The 25137-nt window shown below is 34.2% G+C and overlaps 1 protein-coding gene and 1 pseudogene across 5 annotated transcripts in view; one reads left to right on the top strand and one right to left on the bottom strand.

Annotated features, from left to right (window-relative positions):
* N4bp2l2 (NEDD4 binding protein 2 like 2) overlaps positions 1-25137 on the bottom strand; it is an 87363-nt gene that overhangs the window by 2814 nt on the left and 59412 nt on the right. For 2 of the 5 annotated variants that reach the window (XM_071611555.1, XM_071611556.1), the window contains exons 7-9: positions 5309-7023; positions 1536-1621; positions 978-1048 (exon numbers count right to left, since the gene is read on the bottom strand). In XM_071611555.1, coding sequence (XP_071467656.1) covers positions 978-1048; positions 1536-1621; positions 5309-7023 — 1872 coding nt within the window. Of the gene's footprint in view, positions 1-977; positions 1049-1086; positions 1211-1535; positions 1622-5308; positions 7024-25137 lie in introns of those variants that run through there. The other 3 variants (XM_027928874.3, XM_071611558.1, XM_071611557.1) reach the window with 2 other exon arrangements.
* LOC114087507 (U6 spliceosomal RNA) lies at positions 23796-23895 on the top strand (annotated as a pseudogene).

Genomic DNA, 25137 nt, shown 5'->3' with positions numbered 1-25137 from the left:
TGGCATTGTGGTTAAGTTTACACTGTCATTTTACTCTACACAGAGACATTCCTAAAATGATAAAACAGCAACACAATCACAAATGTCAATACAAATATTTGAAGTATTGTTCTGTGTGTGTGTGTGTGTGTGTGTGTGTGTGTGTGTAAGTAGTAATAAGATCTCTATGGAGAATAAAGAGAAATAAGAAGCATAAAAATATATATTTGATTGTACTGTATGGAAACACAAAACAAATGTAGCTTACTGCAGCAGTACTTATATGAACAAGTAAAAAATACCTATGCTTCTAAATTATTAGTTATATAATGTTTCACTAAACTTCCATTTTACTATTTATTTCAAAATGTATCCCTAGCAATGCCTCTGGGCTCATTCAAATCACTATTAATTAACATAAACAGAACCCCCGTCACCCCCATCATGTTAGAGTACTGGCTTTTCCAGAGTTTCCATCCATCATCTTTCTAATTGTCTAAGCCAGTCCTCCTCCAGCCTCCTGGAAAATGAACAGCCCTCAAAAATAGGCATGTCTTCCACTATGGACCAACAAATCACTCCAATAATGAGATGCTTCCAAGTCAAGTAAATATAAATCTAATTTGTAGCTGTTATTCTATAACAGGATAATATTAAGGACTGGATAGGAGAAAAAATATAATGAAGAAGAAAGGGATACCTTAATCATACACAGTGTTGATGTGCACACACTTCAACAAAGGGAATTTAATACGACTTTCTCTTGGGACAAGTTAAAAGAAAACTTGCATATATTATCTACTCATCCACACATTCTTTTTTTTTTTTTTTAGAGAGAGAGAAAAATTTTTTTTAAAGAGAGAGAAAATTTTTGAGAGAGAGAGAGAGAGCGAGCGAGCTAGCTTGAGCCACATCCCCAGCCCCACACATTCTTTTTCTTGTTTTTAAAATAATTCCTTCTTGGGCCGGGGATGTGGCTCAAGCGGTAGCGCGCTCGCCTGGCATACGTGCGGCTCCCGGTTCCATCCTCAGCACCATATACAAACAAGGATGTTGTGTCTGCCGAAAACTAAAAAATAAATAAATAAATATTAAAAATTCTCTCTCTTAAAATAATTCCTTCATGGGGCTGGGGATGTGGCTCAAGCAGTAGCGCGCTCGCCTAGCATGCGTGCGGCCCAGGTTCGATCCTCAGCACCACATACAAACAAAGATGTTGTGTCCGCCGAAACTAAAAAAATAAATAAATAAATAAATAATATTAAAATAATAATAATAATAATTCCTTCCCCCTACACCCCACCATCTTCTAATTTAATATAATGGATGTAGCACTTCTCTGTTAAGTGTGATGAACAGATTTTCTCCAATTTTAATTTTTATTTTGTACTGAAAATTGAAACCAGGGGTTCTTAACCACTGAGCCATATCCCCAAGGCTTTTTATTTTTTGAGACAGGGTCTTGCTAAGTTGCTTTAGGCCCTTGCTAGGTTCTGATTTCAAGTTTTAAAAAAACAGTTAAGAGAAGATCTTCTGTGAAAGCTATAAAAATATACCTCTATTGACATCTTCCATTGCAAATAGATCATCTTCAGTGTTTTCCAGTCAAGGGGAATAACATAGTCATCAGGTAATAAGGATTCTGTGAAAAAAAAAGGAGAAACAAATTTCATCACATATGTCACACAGATTTTTCACCCTAAATGTAAAGATATGCAATGTAAGCTGCTATAACATTAACACTCTGATTTTGAAGATATTTCAGTGTTGGCTAAATCAAGAGTCCATCTCAGGCTTCTATTAGTAAACAGTACCCAGACTAAAAGAAAATTCTTATTAAGTACATATATAAAATGATATGTATCATAGTCCATACTCTCATTAAGTACAAATATATATACATAAAGACATACACATATATAATAGCTTTAAGTGGTACTGTCTCAAGGCATAAAATTTAAATAGTCATCCTTTTCTGTGACACGTATTAAGCATTTCAGCTATAGCAAATTTAGTCTTCCTAAAAATTGTTTCTACCATATGAGTGTCTGGGGGAAATTTTCCTCAAAATGAAACAGCTCATAAACAAGTCCAAACATTAACACACAACCATAACATACAACATCAGCCATGCCAAACCACAAAAATTATTTTTCTTTTACTAGGATTCATTTGAGTTCCCTGCCTTATTTACAAGGCCACTGATCATACATCATGGCTTGGCTTGTCCAATTTAGCCAAGCAAATCAGTTTACAGCCTCCACTTAGAGTTTCTTTCTCTCCCTTTTTGTAAGCACATGCCATTTTCAAATGTGAAATTCTTTCTCTTTGCTTGTTTTTCAAGCCATATTCTTTTTCTTTTGTATAAAGACTGCTTATAATTCACTTTCATATTGAAAGGATCCCAAACAAAACCACAACCCCATCTTCTCTTCAACAATCCCTTTAGCACTGCTAATCTCGCTCATAAAATATTCATAAGCTTGTCATGTATATTTTCTATGTGCAGTAATTTTATTTTGTTATTTTTGTTTCCCCAGTTAGAAAGTAAGCTATTTGATGAATAAGGTCTATTTCCTTTAAAAAGTTTTTGAAGTCTAATTAATGGATGCTTGATCATTGTTGATTCAAGAGAGGAAGAGGTTTAGAATCTTTACACCTGTGACTTCTTGCTTTTTCTTACTGATCTAAGGCAGTAACTGTTAATCTTTCTGGGTCATGGACCTCTAGGAGAAGCTAATAAAATCTATGGACTTCCACCAAGAAAGGGGCACAAAATAATACCAAAAAAATTTGCATGTAATTTCAGAATATAAACCTTGAACTAAGATCCCTGGCCTAACATGTCTTAAAATTCTTCAAAACAAACATATTTCATTTATTTATTCATTATATTTATTTTTTAGCAGTGAAGGTTTATTCTTGGCTAAGAATTAAAAAGCAAGGAGAAAGCCTCAAAAATTAGCTTCTCATGCATTTTAAATTTAAAAAATCAAGGGGTTTTTTTGGTTTGCTTGTTGGCACATTTATTAGGATAGAAAAATTGCAGTTTTTCATAAAGGTAACAAGTATGTTCAATGTGATATCAGAATATCAAAACTAGATTGATAATTATGACCTCCACACTGAGACTTAGGCAATTTTTGGTCTGAGTTCCTGAGACCAAGTTTATCTGGAACATCATAAGTTTAGGGGCAAAGTGAAAAACCAGGAAGGACATGTTTTGAGACAGAGCATGGTGTGGGAACCCAAGTAGGTAAAGGAGAACAGGAAGATCCAAAAGAACTGGAGAACAAAGTTCCAGGGACTGGAACTTTGGCTTCTTGGCTCTTAACCTATTCCTAAGGAAGAGTACTAGGAAAGCATCAGGTATTGAGTAATAGAGAAGGAAAAGTTGGGATTTGTGTTCCATTTCCTCTATAGGACAGTTAGCATCTTAAATATGATTATTATTAAATATAAATTTACTTAGAATATTGATAATCATATATTCCCTTGTTTTATTCACAGGCGGATTTTTCATTTTCAAAAAATATTTTCTTTTTAAAAAAATATATATTTTTAGTTGTAGATGGACACAATACCTTTATCACTTTTATTTATTTTTATGTGGTGCTGAGGATCAGCACCAGTGCCTCATATATGTGAGGCAAGTGCTTCACCACTGAACTACAATCTCAGCCCCCAAAAATAACATTCTTAAGAGATTAGGAGAGAGTTCAACTAGTCAACTTGAAAACATTTCTAACTACTTGAACTCTCTCCTAATCTCGTTAGAACCCTTCTCAATCTTTAAAAAATACATTCAACTATTTCCAACATCTTTGTCATTTAATCTTTGCTATCTCTACTAATCTCATATCTGGGAGCCAAAATTGTGCATGAGAAAAGGGCCATGTGCCAAACAAGGGAAAGGTAAAAAGTAGAAAGTTTGAAAAAAGTAATAATAAAGCAGCCCATCTCTGTTACATGGTCACTGTATGTCCGCCTCATCCTTCATTCTTCTCAGTGTCTACTTAAATGGAGAGTCCAAATATTTTAGGCACTCAATGACATTTATGAAGACTATTTTGGTGGCAAGGGATGGGAACTGTAAAAGGCAAAGTTCCTTAACTAAGGGTCCTCATTTTGGGGGTTAAAAGTTATCACACAACCAATAAATTACATGAAATCACTAACACCAGGTAGAAACAACTTAAGAATTTACTTGCTTTCTTATTGACTTATGAGAGCACTTTCTATTAAGAATATTACTGCAGGAAACACAGTCTGCATGATTTCAAATTTTAAAAAAGTAATGGAAATGAGTTTAATATTGATTGTATAGGTTACATACATGTCAAAACTGATCAAATTGCATACTTCAAATATGTATATTTTATTGACTTCTGTTTTACCCCAATAAAGCTATGGAAAAAATTAAAAAAAAAAATAATTGTATACATAAACTTGTGTTAAATAAGGGTACAAATTCAATTGAGTGGAGAAAGGAAAGTATTCTCACTAAATGGTCTTAAAACTAAATATCCATACTTTAGAAAAAGAAAAACTTCAATCGATTCCTTATATCATGTTCACAAACTAAAAATGGATCATAAATATAAATGTGAAATCCAAAACTGAAACACTTTCAGGAGAAGATAGGAAAAATACTTTTTAAGCCAGGGGTACCCCAAGATTTCTTGGTTAAAACCCAAACCACAATTTATAAAAGATAGCAATGATAAATTTGACTTCATCATAATTAAAAACTTCTACTCTTTAGAAGACACTTAATGAATAGGACAAGAAGATACCATAGACAGATGGAAATAGTTTTAAAGTATATATCTAATATGTTTCCAGAATATATAAGAACTCTCCAAATTCAATAAGATAGCAAATAATTTTTTAAAAAGAATATTAGTGCTTTATTTTGTGCTATAAATGGTTCTTTTTGTTTTTCTTTTTAGTTTCCATTTGCCATTTAAATTTACTCTTGGTTGGTTTTGGAACAGACACTTAAAATTTTCATGTGTAAAATTTATATATAAATATATATGACAGGGGTTAGGGATATAGCTCAGTTGGTAGAGTGCTTGCCTCACAGGTACAAGGCCCTAGTTTCAATCCCCAGCACCACAAAAAAATAAATAAAAAATAAAATAAAAATATATATATACACACACACACACATACACATATATATACACACACATATATATGACAAATATCTATCCATATATATATATATATATATATATATATATATATATATATATAATATATAAAAAAAATAAGAATTTACTGCACATAGACCTTTTATTGTTAGTAAATGAAAGCAATTTACCCATTGGAACTCCAGGAGATCCAAAAAGCGTTACTAGTTGAAAGGCAAATCCTTTTGATAATGGAAGCTCAAAGGTATTAAAATCAGTGCTTGTTAAATTTTGGAGATCCTCAGTTGGTAAACACTGTAATGGCTTAGATTCTTCCCATCTCTTCAGCTTTTCACCAAATCTTTCAGAGGTACCCCTCAAAGAGCACAAAGTATCAGGTTGCCTAATTAAAATTTCTGAAGAAATAAACCCTACATCTTTTAGCTTATTGCCTATTCTTGTTTGTGATTTGAAAGTCAAAAACGTTTTTTTGTTGGTAAAAGATACCATCCAAAAGCTAGATATATAATGCAATACAAGAGAAGGAATAGGGCTTCTGTAAAAATACAGAGCATACCCTAGTCTACTAAATGACAAGTAGTGAGAATAAAAATTTCCACCAATATTTAGAGATGAATCTTTGATAATATCAGGGTAAAACCACAATGAATGATGATCAAAGATCATAACTTTTTGCTCATTCTCTTCTTGGTTATTGATTTCTGAAATTCTATCTTTTATTTCTCCCCAAATAATGTTCAATCCAAAGTTTTTAGGTAACAGGCCACATTTCTCCCCTTCTTTTGCATTGAAATGACTCTGTCCCAGTAAGTTTGGTACCAAATTTAAAATTCTATTCTCTCTCCTTTTCTTATTAGTTGTTGATTGTAAGGCACTTTGGGTGATGTCCAGTTGTGATAAGTAGCTGCTGAGGATATTTGTGTCTGTTTTCATGAATGAATCTATAGTTTCAGTTGGATGTGACAAATCTTCATTTTCTATCAGTAGTTTCTCCTCTGTCAATATTTCTGGACCACTTCCTGGTCCTGATACTCCTTCAGAAGTGGAGATTAATTTAATCAATTGTTCTCCACTGTCAGGATGGGTCAGTTTACGTGATCTATCTTTCTTTGGTCTCTGTTCACATACAAACTTATGCGGTCCCTCAGGCCAGCTACCAAAATAAGATTGTCTTTCAGAGCCTCGTTGTAATTCTTCTTCAGATGAATTGGTTGTGAAAAAAGCCCAATAATTGTTTTTAGTTGTATGCACTCCTTGTTCCTCTCTTAAAACATTATCTGAAGTTCGGGATCCACGTTGATGGCAAAGAATTGGTTCATTTGAGAGACTTTTATTTACCATCTCTCTTTTCTGCATAAATGAACATGGGGTTTTATCAGCAAATAGTTCCTGGGTGTCTAATGATAAGTTTTGCCTATTTCCAACATGCTTTTCTATCTTCATACCCAAGGAGTCATCCCTTGTTACATAGGAAAGATTTTGAGTCCCTGTTGGACAAGTTACAGAGCTTTCATTTGGGATTGATGACAAAGTTAGAAACAAGTCATCATTTTCCTTAGGGAAGTAATTATCTGGTGTCTTGTCCAACTCAACTATAGATATAACATTTGGAAAACTGTCTTCAGGATCTATGCTTTTCTGACTTTTTTCTTTATAGCCATTCACGAAATGGCCACCAGTGAAGGGACACACTGATTCTCTTTCGTTCTCTTCAAAATCTTCCTCTTCATTTGGGACCTGATCTCCTATTTTAAGATAATTTAAGGTTTCAAATGAGTTTTCATCCATAATTTCAGTAAGAATATTATGCTTTTTGTTTCTTTTTCTTTTTCTCTTCTGTTTGGTTTTGCTCAGTCTGTGTCCAGTTTTCTTCAAAATGTTTTCTCTGAAATGTAAAAGGATGAAGAAAAGTTATAATAATTATTTGTATATCATTAATAAACTATATCATCAAACTCTTAAAGTACAGTTTTTTATTTTATTTATCTATTTTTATGTGGTGCTGAGGATCAAACCCAGTGCCTCGCATGTGCTAAGCAAACACTCTACCGCTGAGCCACAACTCCAGTCCCTTTAAAGTACAGTTTGAAAAATCATTAGTACAAGGGACTGGAGTTGAGCATTTACGTGGCATGTGTGAGGCACTGAGTTTGATCCTCAGCACCACATTAAAAAAATTTTTAAATCATTAGTACAAGAGATTCTGAAGTATACATGTGCTTTATATTATATTTTAAAATCACTTTAAAAAAGAGATACTTTAATCCTATAAATTAAAAGTGAATATACTTTGAGAAAGTTAAAGCTCACATGTACATATTCATTTCATAAACCAATAACTTTATGAAAACCTAACATATTCCTTTAAGAAAATATTTCGTGTGTATGTAAAACCTACCAATTAGAGATCTTAGATTTTCTAACATTTTAGATTTTGAAAAAGTGGTTAGAAGGGTCTCATAATGGTACCACTTTAGTGGCCATAATAGCTACATTTTTCCTACATACAAATACTTAGGCAATTAAGTTGCTCCATCAAATTATACACAATGGTTAATAATGGGCAGCTGGGTCCAATATTTGGGTGATATGCTTCTAAACTGCCTCTCTAGCAAGTTTGTGCTATATCACTACTTTGGAGGGTGTTTGGAAATATATGAAGTCATTTTTGGTGGTCACAATGACTGGCAATATGTTAATGGCACTTGACACTGAAGCCAAGGATGCCAACCATCCTGCAACACCCAGTGAAAAATCATCATACCCAAAAGAGCAGTAGTGCTCTCATAGTGAGCATTCATGGCTCTCCATAATTGAAGATTTTGAAAAAGCGGCTAGAAGGGTCTCATAATGGTACTACTTTAGTGGCCATAAAGGAGATACTACCAAAGATAATATTCTTTACTTGATATCTTCTTAAACCCTACCTCTGGCCTCTGGCCTGCCTTATCCCCACCCATTCTGCTAGGTAATTTTTAATAGACAGGACATATGAACACCTTGTTCTTTGTCACTTAATTGCTGCTGCACTTGTTCACAAATTCCTGAGTGTTTGTTTAGAAAGAATATTAAGAAGGGCTGGGGATATAGCTCAGCTGGTAGAGTGCATGCCTTGCATGCACAAGGCCTTGGATTCTAATCCCCAGCACCACCACCAAAAAAAAAAAAGAATATTAAGAAACATTCATATACCTAGAAGTAATTGTTAATAGGCCTCTCTAAAAAGATATCAAGTAAAGAATATTATCTTTGGTAGTATCTCCTCTCTGGTCAGTTCTATGTCTAATGAAAGCTCTAGGTGAAAACCAATGTGCAACATCCGTTGTGAAATTCATACTGAAGACTAGTATGTTGTTCTGAAAATAAACTCCCATCTTTCTCTAAATGTGGATGAATCATCCTGTTGCAGTGCAGGAATAAAAGAATGGATAGAATGGCAATACATTGAGACCTTAAGACTACTCCAGCTCTAGTTCTGGTTCACTGATTCACTAATTCTGTGGAGCTGAATGCACTTAATGTGTAGCTGTGCTTTCTTAACAGTTCTCAATTGGTCAAGGAAAGAGAACCCTAAGACAGAGAAACAGACATGGTTCACCGCTAAAATGTTTGTAACTCCCTGTGCTATCAGAAAGACTAAGATCCACAATCCTACTTTGAAAATTGGCTTTAAAAATAAATAGCTGGGGGATGGGGCTGTAGCTTAGTGGTAAGCACCTGCCTCGCCACGTGAGGCACTGGGTTCAATCTTCAGCATCACATAAAAATAAATAAATAAAGATATTGTGTCCATCTATAACTAAAAATAAATAAATTAATTAATTAAACTAAAAAAATAAATGGCTGGGTTCTGGAAATGAGGCTCAGGGTTAGAGCACTTGTTTAGCATGTGGGAGGCACTGGGTTCCATTCCCAGCACTAAAAAAAAAGAAAAAAGAAAAAACACAGTTGGGGATGTAGCTCAGTGGTAAGGTGCTTGCCTAAGCATGCACAAGGCCCTGGGTTCAACCCTCAGCACTGGGGGAAAAAAATTGCACACTTAACTATGTATTAGGACTGTTTAATTGCTTTACATGTACCAAATAACCTAATCTTTACAACTATATAAAAGAAGGATAAGTGCAAATTTTATCCCTCTCACAAAAGCAAAACCGGGAAGTTAATTAATGAATCTGCCCAGAATCACATGGCCAGAGGCAGGATTCAGACCCAGGTCAACTGGCTCTACTGAATTCAGACTTTTGCCAGGTGCAGTGGCCACACCTATAATACCAGCAATTTAGAAGGCTGAAGCAGGAGGATCACAAGTTCAAAGCCAGCCTCAGCAACTTAATAAGGCCCTAAGCAACTAAGTAAGACCCCGTCTCAAAATAAAAAAGAATTGGGGAAGTGGCTCAGTGGTAGAGGTTCAATCCCTGGTACCAATTAAAAAAAAATTCCAAGGAGAATTTTCATACACTTTAACCATTATATGAAAGAGCTTCTCAATTTAAAAAGTCTTTAAAAAACACAACCTCTTTTTTTTCCTCCTCTCATCTTCAAAATGTTATGTTGGGCTGGGGTTGTGGCTCAGTGGTAGAGTGCTTGCCTCATATGTGTGAGGCATTGGGCTCAATTCTCAGCACCACATATAAATAAATGAATAAAAAATAAAGGTCCATCAACACTAAAAAATATTTTTAAAAAACGTTATGTTAGAGCTACTCAGTGGCAAGGGTTGAGGCCTTTCTGTTTGTGTGCTGGCGCTCTCTCTCTCTCTCAGAGGAGACTTGCTGATACCTTCATATCAAGGTTCCATCTGAGCACTGGGAAGGTTGAAATAGAGGGCCCACAACTTCTACAGGCAGAGGACACTGGTGGCTCCCCTTGGAAGTTAATTCATTTATCATGCATGGAGGAAGTAAGAAGTGATCACTTCTAGATACTTTTTTGAAGGAAAAAACAAGTATGATTGTAAAATAATTTGGATATGGGATATGAGGGGGGAAAAGATAAGAATCAAATATGCGTGCAAGGATTTCATAATGAATAATTGGAGGGATGAAGTGGTCATGTACTAAGTCACAGAAGTCTATATGAGATATGAGTTTGGAGAGAGGGTTGGTAAAATAGTTATCAAAAAGTCTAGACCAATAAGCTAATCTGTCTTTATAGCAGAGGTAAGAAAGTGTAAAAGATAAAAGATTTCATTAACATTCTTCAAGAGTTCCTTTGTTTTCTAACTGTATTACAATATGATAGTTATTTGGAGAAAGGATAATAGGGACCCAGTATGCCCAAAGTGAAGTGAACACATTAGATCACAAAAGAATGAGGTAGCTCAAAATAAATAAACTCTGAATCTGGAAGATTAGTCAACTTATTAAGGCATTGTGCTAAGAGTTATCAAAGGAGTCTGTAAGGATTGGAATTCCAAGGAAAATACAACACAGTGCCAAGAGATATGAAAATCAGATGTCTGAATATACAAAGAAGTGGGCCAGAGACATGTATCAGTTCTGTACACTGAAACTCTATAAATCCACTGTTTATTTTGGAAACAGTGGACCTGGCCTTCTAGAAAGGAAACATAAATCAACAGCAGTGACTAGTGAAGCTCCTAGGAGATAAGAGATATGATGGTAGTGGTTCTGTTGAAATGTGTATGCCTCTGATGCGGCTAATCAGTAGGTACATTTTCTTCAGGAACATCTATCTACAATGTGTGAGAGGCTCATCAAAGCTGCCTCAAGACTTGTTAAGCCTGAACTCACTGGTGCTGATTCATATAGGGATGAATGGCACCATTAGAAAAAAAGAAGCATCACTAAATAAAAGTTAGTCACGGAGAGGAAATCAGAGGAGCTAGAGACACAGGCTGTCTTTTGAAAAGAAAGGAGGAAACCAGAAATGAACAATGGTAACACATCTATGATGAATAAGACTTTGCTTTCTAGATGATGGATTAGAATCTAAGCAGAGTAGGGACAACACATACCTCTCAAGAATTAGAAAGAGATGGTTTGCTCAGAAACAAGCTAATCTGACCAAAGAAGGATGTCATAAAGGCAAAGGTGAGATAGTATCCAGATAAAGCCAAAACTGTATGGAGAAGGATAAAAAGAAAAATATGAGTAAGTAACGATTTTCATAAAAAAATAACTAAGGAGGTCTAAACAATATGTCGCATTACAGAATCTTATATACTAAGTCATAATGATGGGCAATCCATGAAGTAAATCTGAGATTAAAACACATGCAGATTATAAAAGAGAAGTCATACAGCTTTATGGAATGACTGTAGTTGGAATAATATACTGGAATAATTCCAGGAACAAGCTAGCAGGGAGGAATCTCAGGCAAATTAGATCTCCTTTCTAAAAATGGCGATAATAATAAAAAATAAATAAATAAATAAAAATTAAAATGGTGATAATATTCACTCCTTGCAGAAGTCTAGTAAGGATTATTAATATACATATTTATAAATGACTTCTACTTAACTAATATGACAGATAACTTATTCTCTCCATTGCCTCTATACAATAATGACTGATATCAATGGCACACTGAATCCTCTCAGCTAGATGGCTGCTCTCTTATTATAATTGTACCCTTTGCTTTTAATGATTAGAAGTATATGTTTACTAAGTAAGAATCAGATGAGTTTATCCTCAAACCTATACTAATAATAATTGTTACTAAAATTATATAGTTTGTCTCACTAAAGATGAGAAGCTAAACAGTTGTTATTAAAATAGGTGTGGACAGGATAACTATAAAATTTTGTTAAAAAGTCATAAAAACCTGCAATTATGTGATCATATTGCTTTGAAAATTTCTTTGGGTTCTCCTTCCAATTTTCATCAATAGAAACTAGGAATTCTCAACAGTTTGATGAATTATTGACAGCATTATGTTGCTTATGCATGAAAAGAGAAAGCAACATTGAACAGAATTATACATAAAGATTGGTGAATGAATATACATGTACACATTTTAAGTTCTGATAAAATGTTTAAAGTAGGTATCATTTCATAACGATTCCATTATTATTATTATTATTATTTGTAGTGCTGAGACCAAATCCAGTACCATGCACATTCTAAGCAAGTGCTTTACCATTGAGCTATACCCGCAACTCTGATTCCTTACTTGAATCAATTCGGTAAGTGAACTAACCAGCTGCTTGTCCCAATCATGTTAGATAAAAGGATTTTTATTGTATGTAGTATTACGATGTGTGTGTGTGTGTGTGTGTATACACCCACACATCTACCTAGCACAATGCACAACACCTGTGGGGTATTTCATATATAGCAGCTCTTATTTTTGTTACAGATTAACAATTATACAAATAATCTTAGAAATTTAATTGAAACTCTCAAGATACAATTTAAAAATTAAGATGTGACAATGAGATAGTTATGATTTGTTTGTAAAAAGCACTTGAGTTAGAAGAGCTAGAAAATTATCTGAAAATGTTATTTATTTAATATTATTTCACATTAGAAAAATATTTTCTTAAAAACCACAACTGTATAGAGACAAACTGACAAATAATCATAATCAGAGATTAGAACACTATTCTTAGTAACTGACAGAACAGAGACAAAAAGTAAACATATAAGTTATAAAGAACATAATGATTATTAATATAATGAACAAATATAGAATGATCAGAAAAAATATTCAAGTCCACATATAATATTTATAGAAATTAACTAGACCATCAAGTTAGCCTTCACAAATTTCAAAGAATTACTAATGTACAGACCACATTTTTAAAAAATATTTTTTTAAGTGTAGATGGACACAATATCTTTATTTCATTTATTTTTATGTGGTGCTGAGGATTGAACCCAGTGCCTCATGCATGTGAGGCAAGCGCTTTACCACTGAGCTACAGCCTCAGCTCCCAGACTACATTTTTTTTTACCATAATGTAAACTTCAAAATTATTAACAAAAATGTTTTGAAAAAGTCATAGATAGAAAAATCATAATTTTTAAAAAAGGAAGGCATGAAATTAATGAGTTACCCATACAACTAAAGAAAATGAAAAAAGAGGAGGAGAAGAAAAAGCACGGAAGGAAGGGAATAATAAAAAAATGAAAAATAAAATAAAGAAATAGAAAATAAACATATAGTTAGGATCAACAAATTCAGAAGTTGGTTGTTTGAAGAGATTAATGAAAAAACACAAACTGCTAGTGAGATTAATCAAGGAAAAAATAAATTAGTATTGGAAATGAAAAAGGAGGCACAACTGCAGATTCAGAGAAAATTTAAAAAATAAAAGGATAATTCTATGAACAACTTTATAACAATAAATCTGGAAATTTAAGTGTTATACATTATTAAAACCAACTTAAAAAAAAAAGCCTGAGTAGTCCTTTAGCAGTAAAATAATAAGTTATTTTTTACACCCAGAAAGCCAGATCTAGATCTAGATGACTTTTCAGAAAAGTTCTACCAAATAGTGAAGGAACTGTTCGTTGCAATCCTATGCAAAATTATTTAGAGAAAAGAAAAAGAATACCTTCAACTCTTTTCATGGCGCTACCATGACTTGAGAGAGAAAGTATACATTCTTGCTTATTTCATTCTAAATTCAAAAATCCTATGCACATATTAGCAAATCATCTCCAGTAATATATAAAATAGATAATATTATTATATAGTTGGATTTAACTCAGGACTGAAAAATAGGTTTATGCTATAATATTGATGTAATTCACCACATTAACATGATGAAGAAGAAAACATAATAGTTACAGAAATCATTTTTATCCATTTTCCAGCCATAACTTTAAAAAATGAAAAATCCAATCACTATTTAAAAATAACACATGTAACTTTTAGGAAACAAGAAACAGATGAAAACTTCCTCAAATGAATCTAGTGTTTACAGCAACCAGGCAAGTGCTCAGTTAAGAAAAATAGAGCCTCCATAGGAGTTTTATAGTGTTTTAACTTACTCTGGTCCTAGATTGGTCCTAAAGGCAACGAAATGCATCCCAGTACAAGTTTCTTGTGCCAGAAAAGCAGACAGGACCTTGTGTTTGTGCTGATCTCTCTCATGGCTCCCCTAGCTGAAAAGGTTGGCTTCTATTTTGACTAACTTGAAACTCTCTTAGACTAAGGCAGCTATCTGGAAGCTAGGGGAGGAGGCATTTGTTGAACACCTTTAAAAGCAAATTCAGTGGCCACAGCCACCAGGGGTGAGGCATAACAGTTGGGATAAACAATACACAAAAAGGTTTGAAGAAAGGATTGAGAAGTAAGACACTTTAGGGAACTTAGACACTTTTAGGGAAGGAGGGTTTTGAAAAGCACCCAGTTCTCTGAGAAGATTCCTGAGAATCTAGAAGCCATGAACGTTTGCGGTCCGGGTGTACACTTGGAAATAACCTGAAAAGGCCCTAAGCTCTCACTTGTGGCTGACACTCAGACTCTGCATGTAGAAAGACTAGGGCAGAGTTATAAACAGCTGTCCTGTAGAAGGTATGCAAAACACACAACACTGGGCCTACAGCAAAGATGGAGTATTTGGTTGTTGTTGCTGTTTCTTCTTTAGTTAGTTGGATGGATTTTGTTGTTGTTCTAGACACTTAAGGACCATTGAATCACTGGTTGATTACTGAGCTAAAGGAACAAAGACTTCAATTGGCACACAAAACAAAGAATATAGACTAAACAAAATTAGTACAAAATGTCTAAATTTCAACAAAAAAAAATGAGACATGCACAGAAACAAACAAACAAAAAAAAAAGATGGCCTATACACAGGGGAAAAAGAAATTAATAGGAACTATCCTTGAAGCCCAGACAGTGGATTTACTAGACAAAGGCTTTTTATCAACTATTAAATCATGCTAAAAGAACTGAAAGAAACAATGAAAAAAGAACTAAAGAAAATCACAAGAACAATGTCTCACCAAATAATGAATGTCAGAAATGGTAAAAAGGAACCAAATAGGTAGCAGGGCTCAGTGGCACATGCCTATAATTATAGTGACACTGGAGACTGAGGCAGGAGGATTGCAAGTTTGAGCCCAGTTTTGGCAACTTAGTGAGACCCTGTCTCAAAATAAAAAATAAAAAGGACTGAGGATGTAACTCAATAATAGACTACCCCTGAGTTCACCTAGTACCACAAACATATCAAACAAACAAACAAAAACAAAAGAAGGAGGAGGAGGAGGGGGAGGAGGGAGGAAGGAGAAGGAGGAAGAGGAGAAGGTGGGGGAGGAGGAGGAAGAGGGGGAGGAAGGGAGGAAGGAGAAGGAGGAGAAGGTAGGGGAGGAGGAGGAGGAGTAGAAGGAGGGGAGGGGAGGGGAAGGAGGGGGAGGAGGGGAAGGAAGGGAGGAAGGAGGAGGAAGAGGAGAAGGTGCGGAGAAGAAGGAGGGGGAGGAAGAGGAGGAGAAGGAGGGGAGGAGGAGGAAGAGGAGAAGGTGGAGGAGGAGGAAGAGAACGTGGGGGAGGAGGAGGAGAAGGTGGGGGAGGAAGAAAAGGAGGAGGAGGGGAGGAGAAGGAGGGGGGAAGGAGAAGGAGGGGAAGGAGGGGGAGAAGGCAGAGAAGGCACAGGAAGGGGAGGAGGGGAGAGGAGTTGAAGAGTAGAACAATTGAAGAATTCACTCAAGGGGTACAACAGCAGACTTGAACAGTCAGAAGAATCAGTTATCTTTACTATTGTTCTTTATTTCTTCATGTAGATTTGAGTTACTGTCTAGTGTTCTTTCATTTCAGCCTTAAGAACTGTCTTTAGCTCAATTCCAACAGCAGAAGCCTCAGCAGCATAATACTCATGAACTATGGATTAACAGCATTTTGATTTGACTTTTCTAGTACTAGGAATAATTATAACTTCTTGTATACATTAACTGTTAGGAAATTTTTCCACTTTTGCTTTTCTAGCCCTTCCAATACCTTTGCAATCAATCCCTTATATTAAATCCCCCTATTTGAAACACCTAGATTAGTTCCTGCTTCCTGGATTAGATGTAGAGGACTATAAAACACATAACTGATCTTTACTATCTAGAGTACATAAAAAAATCCTAAAAATCAATAAGAAAGATAAATAATTATGTAGAATAAGTAAAAATCACAAAAGCATTTTTTACAAAGAAAACATACATGAAATAAAGTTCATTAGTAATAAAACAAAAAATTAAAATGACAATAAGATAAATTTTAATTTCTGTCAGATAAACAAAAGATATAAATTACCCAATATCAAGCGTCAGTCAATAAGAATCTAAAGTAAAAGGAATTCTTGGTCATAGATGGTAGTGGTAGAAAAAGGCATGCTAATTTTTAAAAACAGTGTTAATCTACCTATGAAAACCAAACATGTCGCCATCCCGAAATCCAGCAATCTTACTCCTAGGCATACAACCTAGAGCGGCAACTATAAAACATTTTTTACTGCAATTCACAATAACAAGTACACTTTATAGCCCTTATCAATACCCCCAGACATATACAAAGCCATAAAAATGTTTTACAAAACAGTATTTATCCTTACTACAGAAATACTGTAAAAGCCTAGATAAAATTGTGGTGCAGGGGCCAGGGTTGTGGCTCAGTAGTACAGCACTTGCCTAGTATGTGTGAGGCACTTGGTTCAATTCTTAGCACTGCATATAAATAAAACAAAGGTCCACTGACAACTAAAAAAAATTTTTTTTAAATTGTGGTGCATACATAAAATAGAAAATGCATATTTTCTGCTTCATTTTTAATATATCGGTTGCAATATATCAAATTGATCTTTTGATAACTAATAGGTCATATTTTACAATTTAAAAACCATTCCCCTAGAGAAATTCCAGTATATGTCTATAGAGCTTTTTTTGTAACTGCAAAATTCTGGAAATAACTCATCTATCCATCAATAGAATGAACAAATAAATTGTAGTATGTTCATAAAATGGAAAATTATAGTGAAAATAAGTGAATTCCTACCTAAACTAATAGGGATGAAAAAGTTTTACACAAAAGAGGTTAATCATAGAATCTCATGCCAAAATTCCATTTATAGTAAATTTGAAGCTAGGCAAACCTAAACACTATATTATTTAGGAATATTTCAAAGAAAAAAGAAGGAGATAAATACAAAACTCAAGATAGTGATTTTCCTTAGGAAGCAGGAGAACTTGTTATTAGTAAGGGTCTTCTAAGATATTGATAATATTCTGTTTCTTAACCTGTGTAGTGGTAATAAAGACACTCATTTTATTATTAGTCTTTGACCAATAATAAGGACTGAACCCAGGAGCATTCTACTTTTGAGCTATATTTCCAGTCCTCTTTTAAAAAAAAAAAAAAATCTTATTTTGAGACAGAGTGTAGCTAAGTTTCTGAGGTTGGCCTCAAACTTGTGATCCTCCTACCTCAGCCTCCAGAATCGCTGGGATTACAGGCATGCACCACCTGTGTCTGGCCACATACATTTTTTTTTTTTTTTTAAGTAGAAAAAGTAGTCTTCCCTAAGAACTAACATGGATTCATATTAAACAGATCTGACAGAGTGATTTCATTTTCTTCTATAGCAAAGACCCCAGTAGAAATAGAAAAGATTTTAGTGAGGCATTTTTAATAATCTCTAACAAAATTCTTTCATATGAAATGCAATAACACAAACTTTATGTAGTAAAACTAGACAAATTATTAAGTTGAGGTCTGGGTATTATAGTTCAGTGGTAAAGCACTTGCCTAGCATGCAAGAGGTCCTAAGTTTGATCCCAGAACAGCAGACAGACAAACAAAAATTATTATGCTGATATAAATCTGCCATTCGTATAGATCAAAATAGTTGAAGATTAATAATTTCATAGGAGTCAACCTAATATACCTTCAAGAGATGATGTAAGAATAAAGAAATGGTAATCAATTTGAAACATACAGAAGTAGAATTTAACAGCTTGGTGATTTATCATTGTTGTGGAGGAGGCATTACTCAAGAGAAACAAAGAAATCAAGATTCAGACAACCAATAGATTAGTCATACAGCAAAAACAACTGAGAGGTAATGATAAGTAAGCTGAAAAATAATACACTTGCTTTTAGACATGCTAAGGCTCAGGAGGCCCTTAACTCACAAATGGAAATATCAAACAGGCAGTAGGAATCCCAGGTAGGAAATAAAGTCTAAAGAAAAAGTTATAAGAGCCATCAATGAAAAGTGGAATTGAATTCCTTATGTAACCCATATCTGAGATGGCCTATGGGTTACATAAGGAAGGAAGAATCTAAAAGCATAGAATGAAACATGGAAACAATAAAGAGGACACTGGTACAAAAAGAAACAAAAAGAGAGAACTAAAATATGACGAGAATATGAAAAAAAAGAATATCTTATAAGCTAAAAGAAGAGGTGATTTCAAGAGAAAAAGAACAGTGAAAATTTTATTTTAACAAATATTCATTGAATGCTAGTGTATCCCAAACATTGTAAAATGAGGCAAAGATTCATGTTTTCCCCTTTATTCTTGGGCAATATTTTCATCAGTAAGCTAAATGAAAAAAGATGTACATTATCACGTTTTTAAAAGAGAGAAAGTAGGGAGGAATAGCTGATATAAAATGACAGAATAGAGATAAAAAAACAATCCATATGCTGAAATAATGGGCACAACAAAAGGATTTTTAGGAAGGTAAAAATATAATACCTATTAAGAATTCTTTCCTGAATATGAAACCTGAACTTAATCAAGTCTCTAGATCTAACTGCCATTTTATAAGAAATGCAGAAGCTGGAGTAAAATAGTAAATAGCACCACAAAAAAATAAATAAATAACAATCAGATAAATCCAGAAAATTGGAAGCTCTATAAACTGGCCTGAACTCAACAAAGACAATATCGTATTATGAGCAATTAAAAAGAAAAGGTGGAGGGTTGTTTAGACTAAAAGAACCAAAAGAGGGGTTATTTGGAAATTCTCCACACTGTCTGTTCAACTTTTCTATAAACATAAAACTGCTCTAAGAAATATAATCTAAAAGAAGTAAAGAAAAATGCTATGTCAGTAATTCAGACAAAGAAAATTTAATTAGTTCTGTTTTTTGGTCCTTACTCATTAGGTTCTGCAGAGTTGGTGTTTAAAAGTGCAACTCATACTTCAGTTTTGCAATGCTGGTCATTTTTTCCATCTATGAATCACACAGTCATAGCATAAACAGCAGTTTCAGTTCCTTTTGTTCCCTCACACTCAAGAGAAATTGAAATAGCTGAGCCTTCTACATCCCCCAGGGAGAATATTTACCCCTTGCTAATAAAGCCAAAGCAAAGGTACCCAAAACCTTTGAAGAACTTTTCGCTAGTGGTAACAGAGATGCCACCTGATGTGCAGACCTGCCTCAAAGGTGCCCCAATTCAAAGTTTTCATCTGCAAATGAAGAAACCAAGGCTCAGAAAGGCCAGATCTGTGAAGAGAGGCTGGCTAATCTTGAACAGGGAATCAGTCTCCTGACTCCTGGCCCACCTCTCTTTCACCCTAGCTCTTACAATGAAAACAGTCACCAAGCTAGACATTCCTTGATGCCTTTCAGAGAGTGAAACAGTTCTTGAGTATCTAGAGCTACATCTCTGATATGGTAGCCATTAATATGTGGCTATTGGCCACTTGAAAAATGGCTAATCTAAATGGAGATGTGATATAAAATATATACAGAATTTCAAAGGATATGATTAAAAATTGTATATTTTTAATATACAATAATTTTAAAATATTTGTTACTTGTTTAAATGATAGTATTTTGATATACTAATTTAAATTGGACATATTATAAAATATTCAGGTAGTACCCTAGGGTCTAAGGAGGCCTTGTAGCCATCAGCTTTTCCTGGGAAAGACTCTAGGACTGCTATATGGATTGCAGCTCAGGGAAGACACTCACCAACCTAACGTGACCTTCTCCTTACTGAAATATCTCAAGTTTCAGCACACATCTGAAGAGTGAAACCTTGGTCCAGTTGGTCCACTGATCCTTTTGGACATCAAAAATGACTTATCTTCTAAAACATGCTGGATTTTCACATGTGCTTTTCACAGAATTCCTTTTACAGTTAAAAAAAAAAAAAACAAACTTTTCAATGCATAAAACATTGAAGTTTTCTGGACACAAAAATGGGGGTTCTACCTGGTACATACATCGGGGTGGGTTGATACACATGTGAGAATTTGGGGTGGACTTTCAGTGAGGGAAGACAAAATCGGTATAGAAGGCCTTGGCATGATATGTATCGAAGGATTGGAAGGGCTGTACTGCCAACTGTGATTTGTGAGCCTTCTAGGAAATTTTGTAATTAAAGGCAAATAATATGTAGAAGTTATAAACACCTTGGAGGGAATAGGAGAAGTGGTGTCCAGGTGCCTACCTAAAGAGATTAAAAAAATTAAAAAAAAAAAAAATGGGGGTTCATTTGTTCCTAGATCAGAACTAGAAGAAGTAAAAACTTTTCCATACTAAAGTTCCCTTGGTTCCACTAGGAGATAATTTTTACTGCAGTGAATACAAAGAATAGGATTTACAATTCAGGAATTAGAGCAGTTTTTAATTATGTGCATTCTCAACCTCAGTTTTAAGTAAAGGATGATCATTATTGGAGTGTCTACTTTACATCCAAACCCTTTTACAAATGAATAGATAGAATCATAGGAATCCTGTTTAAGGGTCTTGCAAAATTGCTAAGTTGCTAAGGCTGGCCTTAACCTTGCAATCTGCCTGCTTCAGCTTCTTGAGTGGCTGGGATTAAAGGCATGTATCACTGTCCCTCTCTTGGCATGAGATATATTAAAATAGTAACTTATTCATCATTAGAATCTGTTTTGAATGTTGGGTTTTGGAATATGTAATCTAAAATTACTTACTTGGAATCAGAGAGACAGATATAATAATTTCATAGACATTCATAGATTCTTTAAATCAAGTAACAATTACACATTTTCATGGTAAAGTAAAAAATACAAGAAATGGACATAAATTGCTTAAGGATATGAAACATATGATATAAAAGTAAAGTGGTAAAGCTTTTTGTAGAGTTTTTTCTAGAACTCTGATTTATTTGGTTCCTAAATGGAATAACCTATTATGGTCTCTAGCCCCGGTAACTTCATTAAAATTTAAAACTTCCTTGCATGAAAGGATACAATGAAGAAAGTAAAAAGATAAAGCACAGAGTGGGAAAAAAAACACCTGCAAGTCACATATCTATAACACATAAAGAACTCTAATAATTCAATAATAAAGACAATACAATTTAAAAGTGGGCAAAAGATCTGAAAGTGATAAATGCACATGAAAAGATGCTTAATATTGTAGTTGTCAGGGAAATGCAAATAAAAAATCATGATGAGATTCCACTTCATATCTTCAGTGGGTATAATAAAAAACCCAGATAATAACAAGTGTTGACAAGAATAAAGACTGATACATTGCTTACAGGAATATGGTGTTGCCATATTGAAAAATGAATATGGTATTGCCATATTGAAAAATATTCCAGTACTTCCTTAAATAGTTAAACATGGAGTTATCATGTCACCCAGCAATTACACTTCTAGGAAGAAAAATGAAAACATATACCCATACAAAAACCAGTAGCGAAATGTTTATTATCGGCAGCATTCTAATAGCCAAAAGGTAGAGACAAGCAGAATGTCCAAATCTGATGCACAGATAAACAAAATGTGGTATATCCATAAAATGGAATATGGCCATAAAAAAGGAATGAAGTATTAAAACATGGGTGAACCTTAAAAATATTATGCTAAGTCAAAGAACTTAGTCATAAAAATATATACATTATATTTCAGAACTAGACAAATCTATAGAGGCATAAATAAAATTAGTGGTTGGTTATGGTTGGGAAAGGGTAAATAAAAGGATGGGATAATAAGTAAACAAGTATGGGTGTTTTTTTTTTTTTTTTTAGCTAGTAATTTTGTTCTAAAATTAACTATGATGATGATTGTACAACTCTGTGAATATAATAAAAACTATTGCATTAAATACCTTGAATAGGTGAATTGTACACTGAAAGAACTCAATAAAGCTGTTATTTAAATTTTTAATAAAAATGACCAAATACAACAAATAACAAAATGCAATGTGTAAACTTTGATGAGTTTCTAGTTTGGGTAGGGGGAAAAAAAACAATAAAAAATAGTGTATTCATTTTCTATTGTTACTATAACAACCTGGTAGCTTAAAACCATACAAACTTAGCTGGGCATGGTGGTATACCTATAATCCAAGCTACTCAGAGTTGGAGGCAGTAGAATTGTGAGTTCTAAGCTAATTTGGGAAATGTAGTAAGACTCTGTCTCAAAAACACACCAAGCAAAAAATCCCAACCAAAGAAACTCATTATCTTATAGTTCTGGGTCAGAAGTCAAAAAAATGGGTCTCAATGACTTAAAATAGAAGTTTTAGGAGGGCTGAGTTCCTTTCTGGCAGCTCTAGGAAAGAATCTGTTTCCTTATCTTTTCAAGCTTCTGGAGGCCACTGACATTACTTGACTTATGTCCATCTTCCTCCATTTTCAAATCCACCAACATTGCATCTGTCTGTATCTTTTTACCACAGTCAGATTTTCCTCCAACTCTTCTTCTGCCTCCATCATCCATTTTTAAGGACCCACACTATTACAAAGGGCCAACATGGATAATCAGGATAATCTCACTATTTTAAGGTCAGCTGACTGGCAACTTTAATTCCCTTTCTGAGGATTAGAACATGAACATCTTTGGGAAGCATTATTCTGCCTAGCACAGATAGACTTATGACAAAGGTAAAAATCTGAATCATTACAGAGTTTCTGTTAACTTGCCTAAGTATAATAATGGTAACACAGTTGTAGTTCAATCCTAAAATATAAAAAAATAATGGTAACACAGTTGTGAAAGAATGTGCCTTCATTTTTAGAAGATGCCTGTGAAATATGTCGGAGAGTCATGATATCTGTATGATATTTCAAATAGTTCTACAAGTGAATAAATAAACATGCATGCATATTTATATATATTCACATATATAAAGCAGATATGACAAAAATGCTAATGATTTTGAATGTAGGTAGAGGTAATATAACATTTATGACATTGTTTTAATTCTCTCTATATTTGAAAATTTCCAAGAAAAGTGAGTATTTCTTAGTAAAATAAATATACAAGTAACAAGTCACCATAAACCGGGTACAGCAAAAATAGACCTGAAAGACTTCAATTATACAGCATGTAAAATAACCACATTCACCTTTATAAGGACATGTTTAAACTGATTATAGGAAACAAGACATTTTAAAGACTCACTGAATAATATGGCGGGGGTTGGGGGTGGTACTGGGGATTGAACTCAGGGTACTTGACCATTGAGCAACATCCCCAGCCCTATTTTGTATTTTATTTAGGATAGGGTCTCACTGAGTCTCGCTTTTGCTGAGGCTGTCTTTGAACTCAAGATCTTCCCGGCTCAGCTTCCCAAGCTGCTGGGATTACAGGCATGTACTATTTCACCTGAAAGTAATTTTGAAATAACTCAAAAACCGTGCAAATATGAAAACTATAATTATTGAAACTAAAAATTCAACGGACAAAGTTATCAGTATATAAGAGATAGCTGATGAGAGAATTACTAAATGGAAAGAAATCTTAAGAAAATGTACAGTGCTTGCTTCAGCAGCACAATAAAAGTGGAACAATACAGAGAAGATTAGCATTGCCCCTGTGCAAGGATGATACTCCTTGATATATATCCAAAGGACTTAAATCAGCATAATACATTGAGCAATCACAACACCGTTTGTAGCAGCTCAATTCACAGTAGTTAAGCTATGGAAACAACCTAGGTGCCCTTCAAAAGATGAATGGATATAGAAAATGTGGTATATTTACACAGTGGAATATTACTCAGCCTTAAAGAAGAATGAAATTATGGCATTTGCTGGCAAATGGATAGAAATGGATACTATCTTGCAAAGTGAAATAAGCCAATCCCCAAAAACCAAAGGCCGAATGTTCTCTCTGATATGTGGATGCTAACACATAGCAAGAGGGGAAGGGGAAGAACAGAAGTTCAGTGAAAGGGGAATGAAGGGAAGGTGGGTAGGAAAAGAAAAGACAGTGAGGCCCACGCAGGATTACCGGGTACCCAAGCGGGCACAACACCTGCACAGATTTCTCTTTTACACTTCCTAAGATAAAACAACTCTATATCCTCACCTTCTACCTTCTCAGCATATTGTCCTGCTTCTCACCACTGATTCTCTGTCCACCATAAGAAACTGTAAACCATTTTACAAACCTACTGAGTATATTTTAGATAATAATTGAATTCATCATTTCTGTACATTGTGACCAAACTGTAAATGTCTTAATAGCAAACATTTGTTTTTAGTATATACTGTTTATATCGGAATTTGATAACATTGTCCTTCACCTCAAAGGAGAGGTATTGGATCCCTACTGGGGCACAATAAGCCTATAGGGTAAAAGTGGTAATACCTCAGATCCACAGTGCTAGTAGGGAAGACACAAGCAATATGAAAAGAAAGGGAAAAAAGTGCCCAAATCATATCAATATACCACATTATTAGAATCCATGGTCAGTACAGCAGAAAAAATGTCAGAGAAGGAGTTCAGGACGTACATGATTAAAATGTCCTGCAAAATAAAGGATTATATAAGAGAGCAAATACAGACAGCAAAAGATCATTTGGAAAAAACCTACATAAACAAATATAGGAAGCAAAAGATAATTTCAATAGGGAGATAGAGGTTCTAAAACAAACAAACAGAAATCCTTGAAATGAAAGAAGTAATAAACCAAATTAAAAGTTTAATTGAAAGCATTACCAATTAGATCGCTTGGAAGACAGGACTTCAGACAATGAAGACAGAATATAAAATCTTGAAAAGAATGTAGACTACACAGTGAAAATGATAAGAAACCATGAGCAGAACATTCAAGAAATATGGGATAGCATAAAAAGACCATATTTAAGAGTAA

The sequence above is a fragment of the Marmota flaviventris genome, chromosome 4 (assembly GCF_047511675.1).
Source record: "Marmota flaviventris isolate mMarFla1 chromosome 4, mMarFla1.hap1, whole genome shotgun sequence".
NCBI lineage: Eukaryota > Metazoa > Chordata > Mammalia > Rodentia > Sciuridae > Marmota > Marmota flaviventris.
Note: the sequence above shows the minus strand (reverse complement) of the source record. Positions and strands in the feature narration are given on the sequence as shown.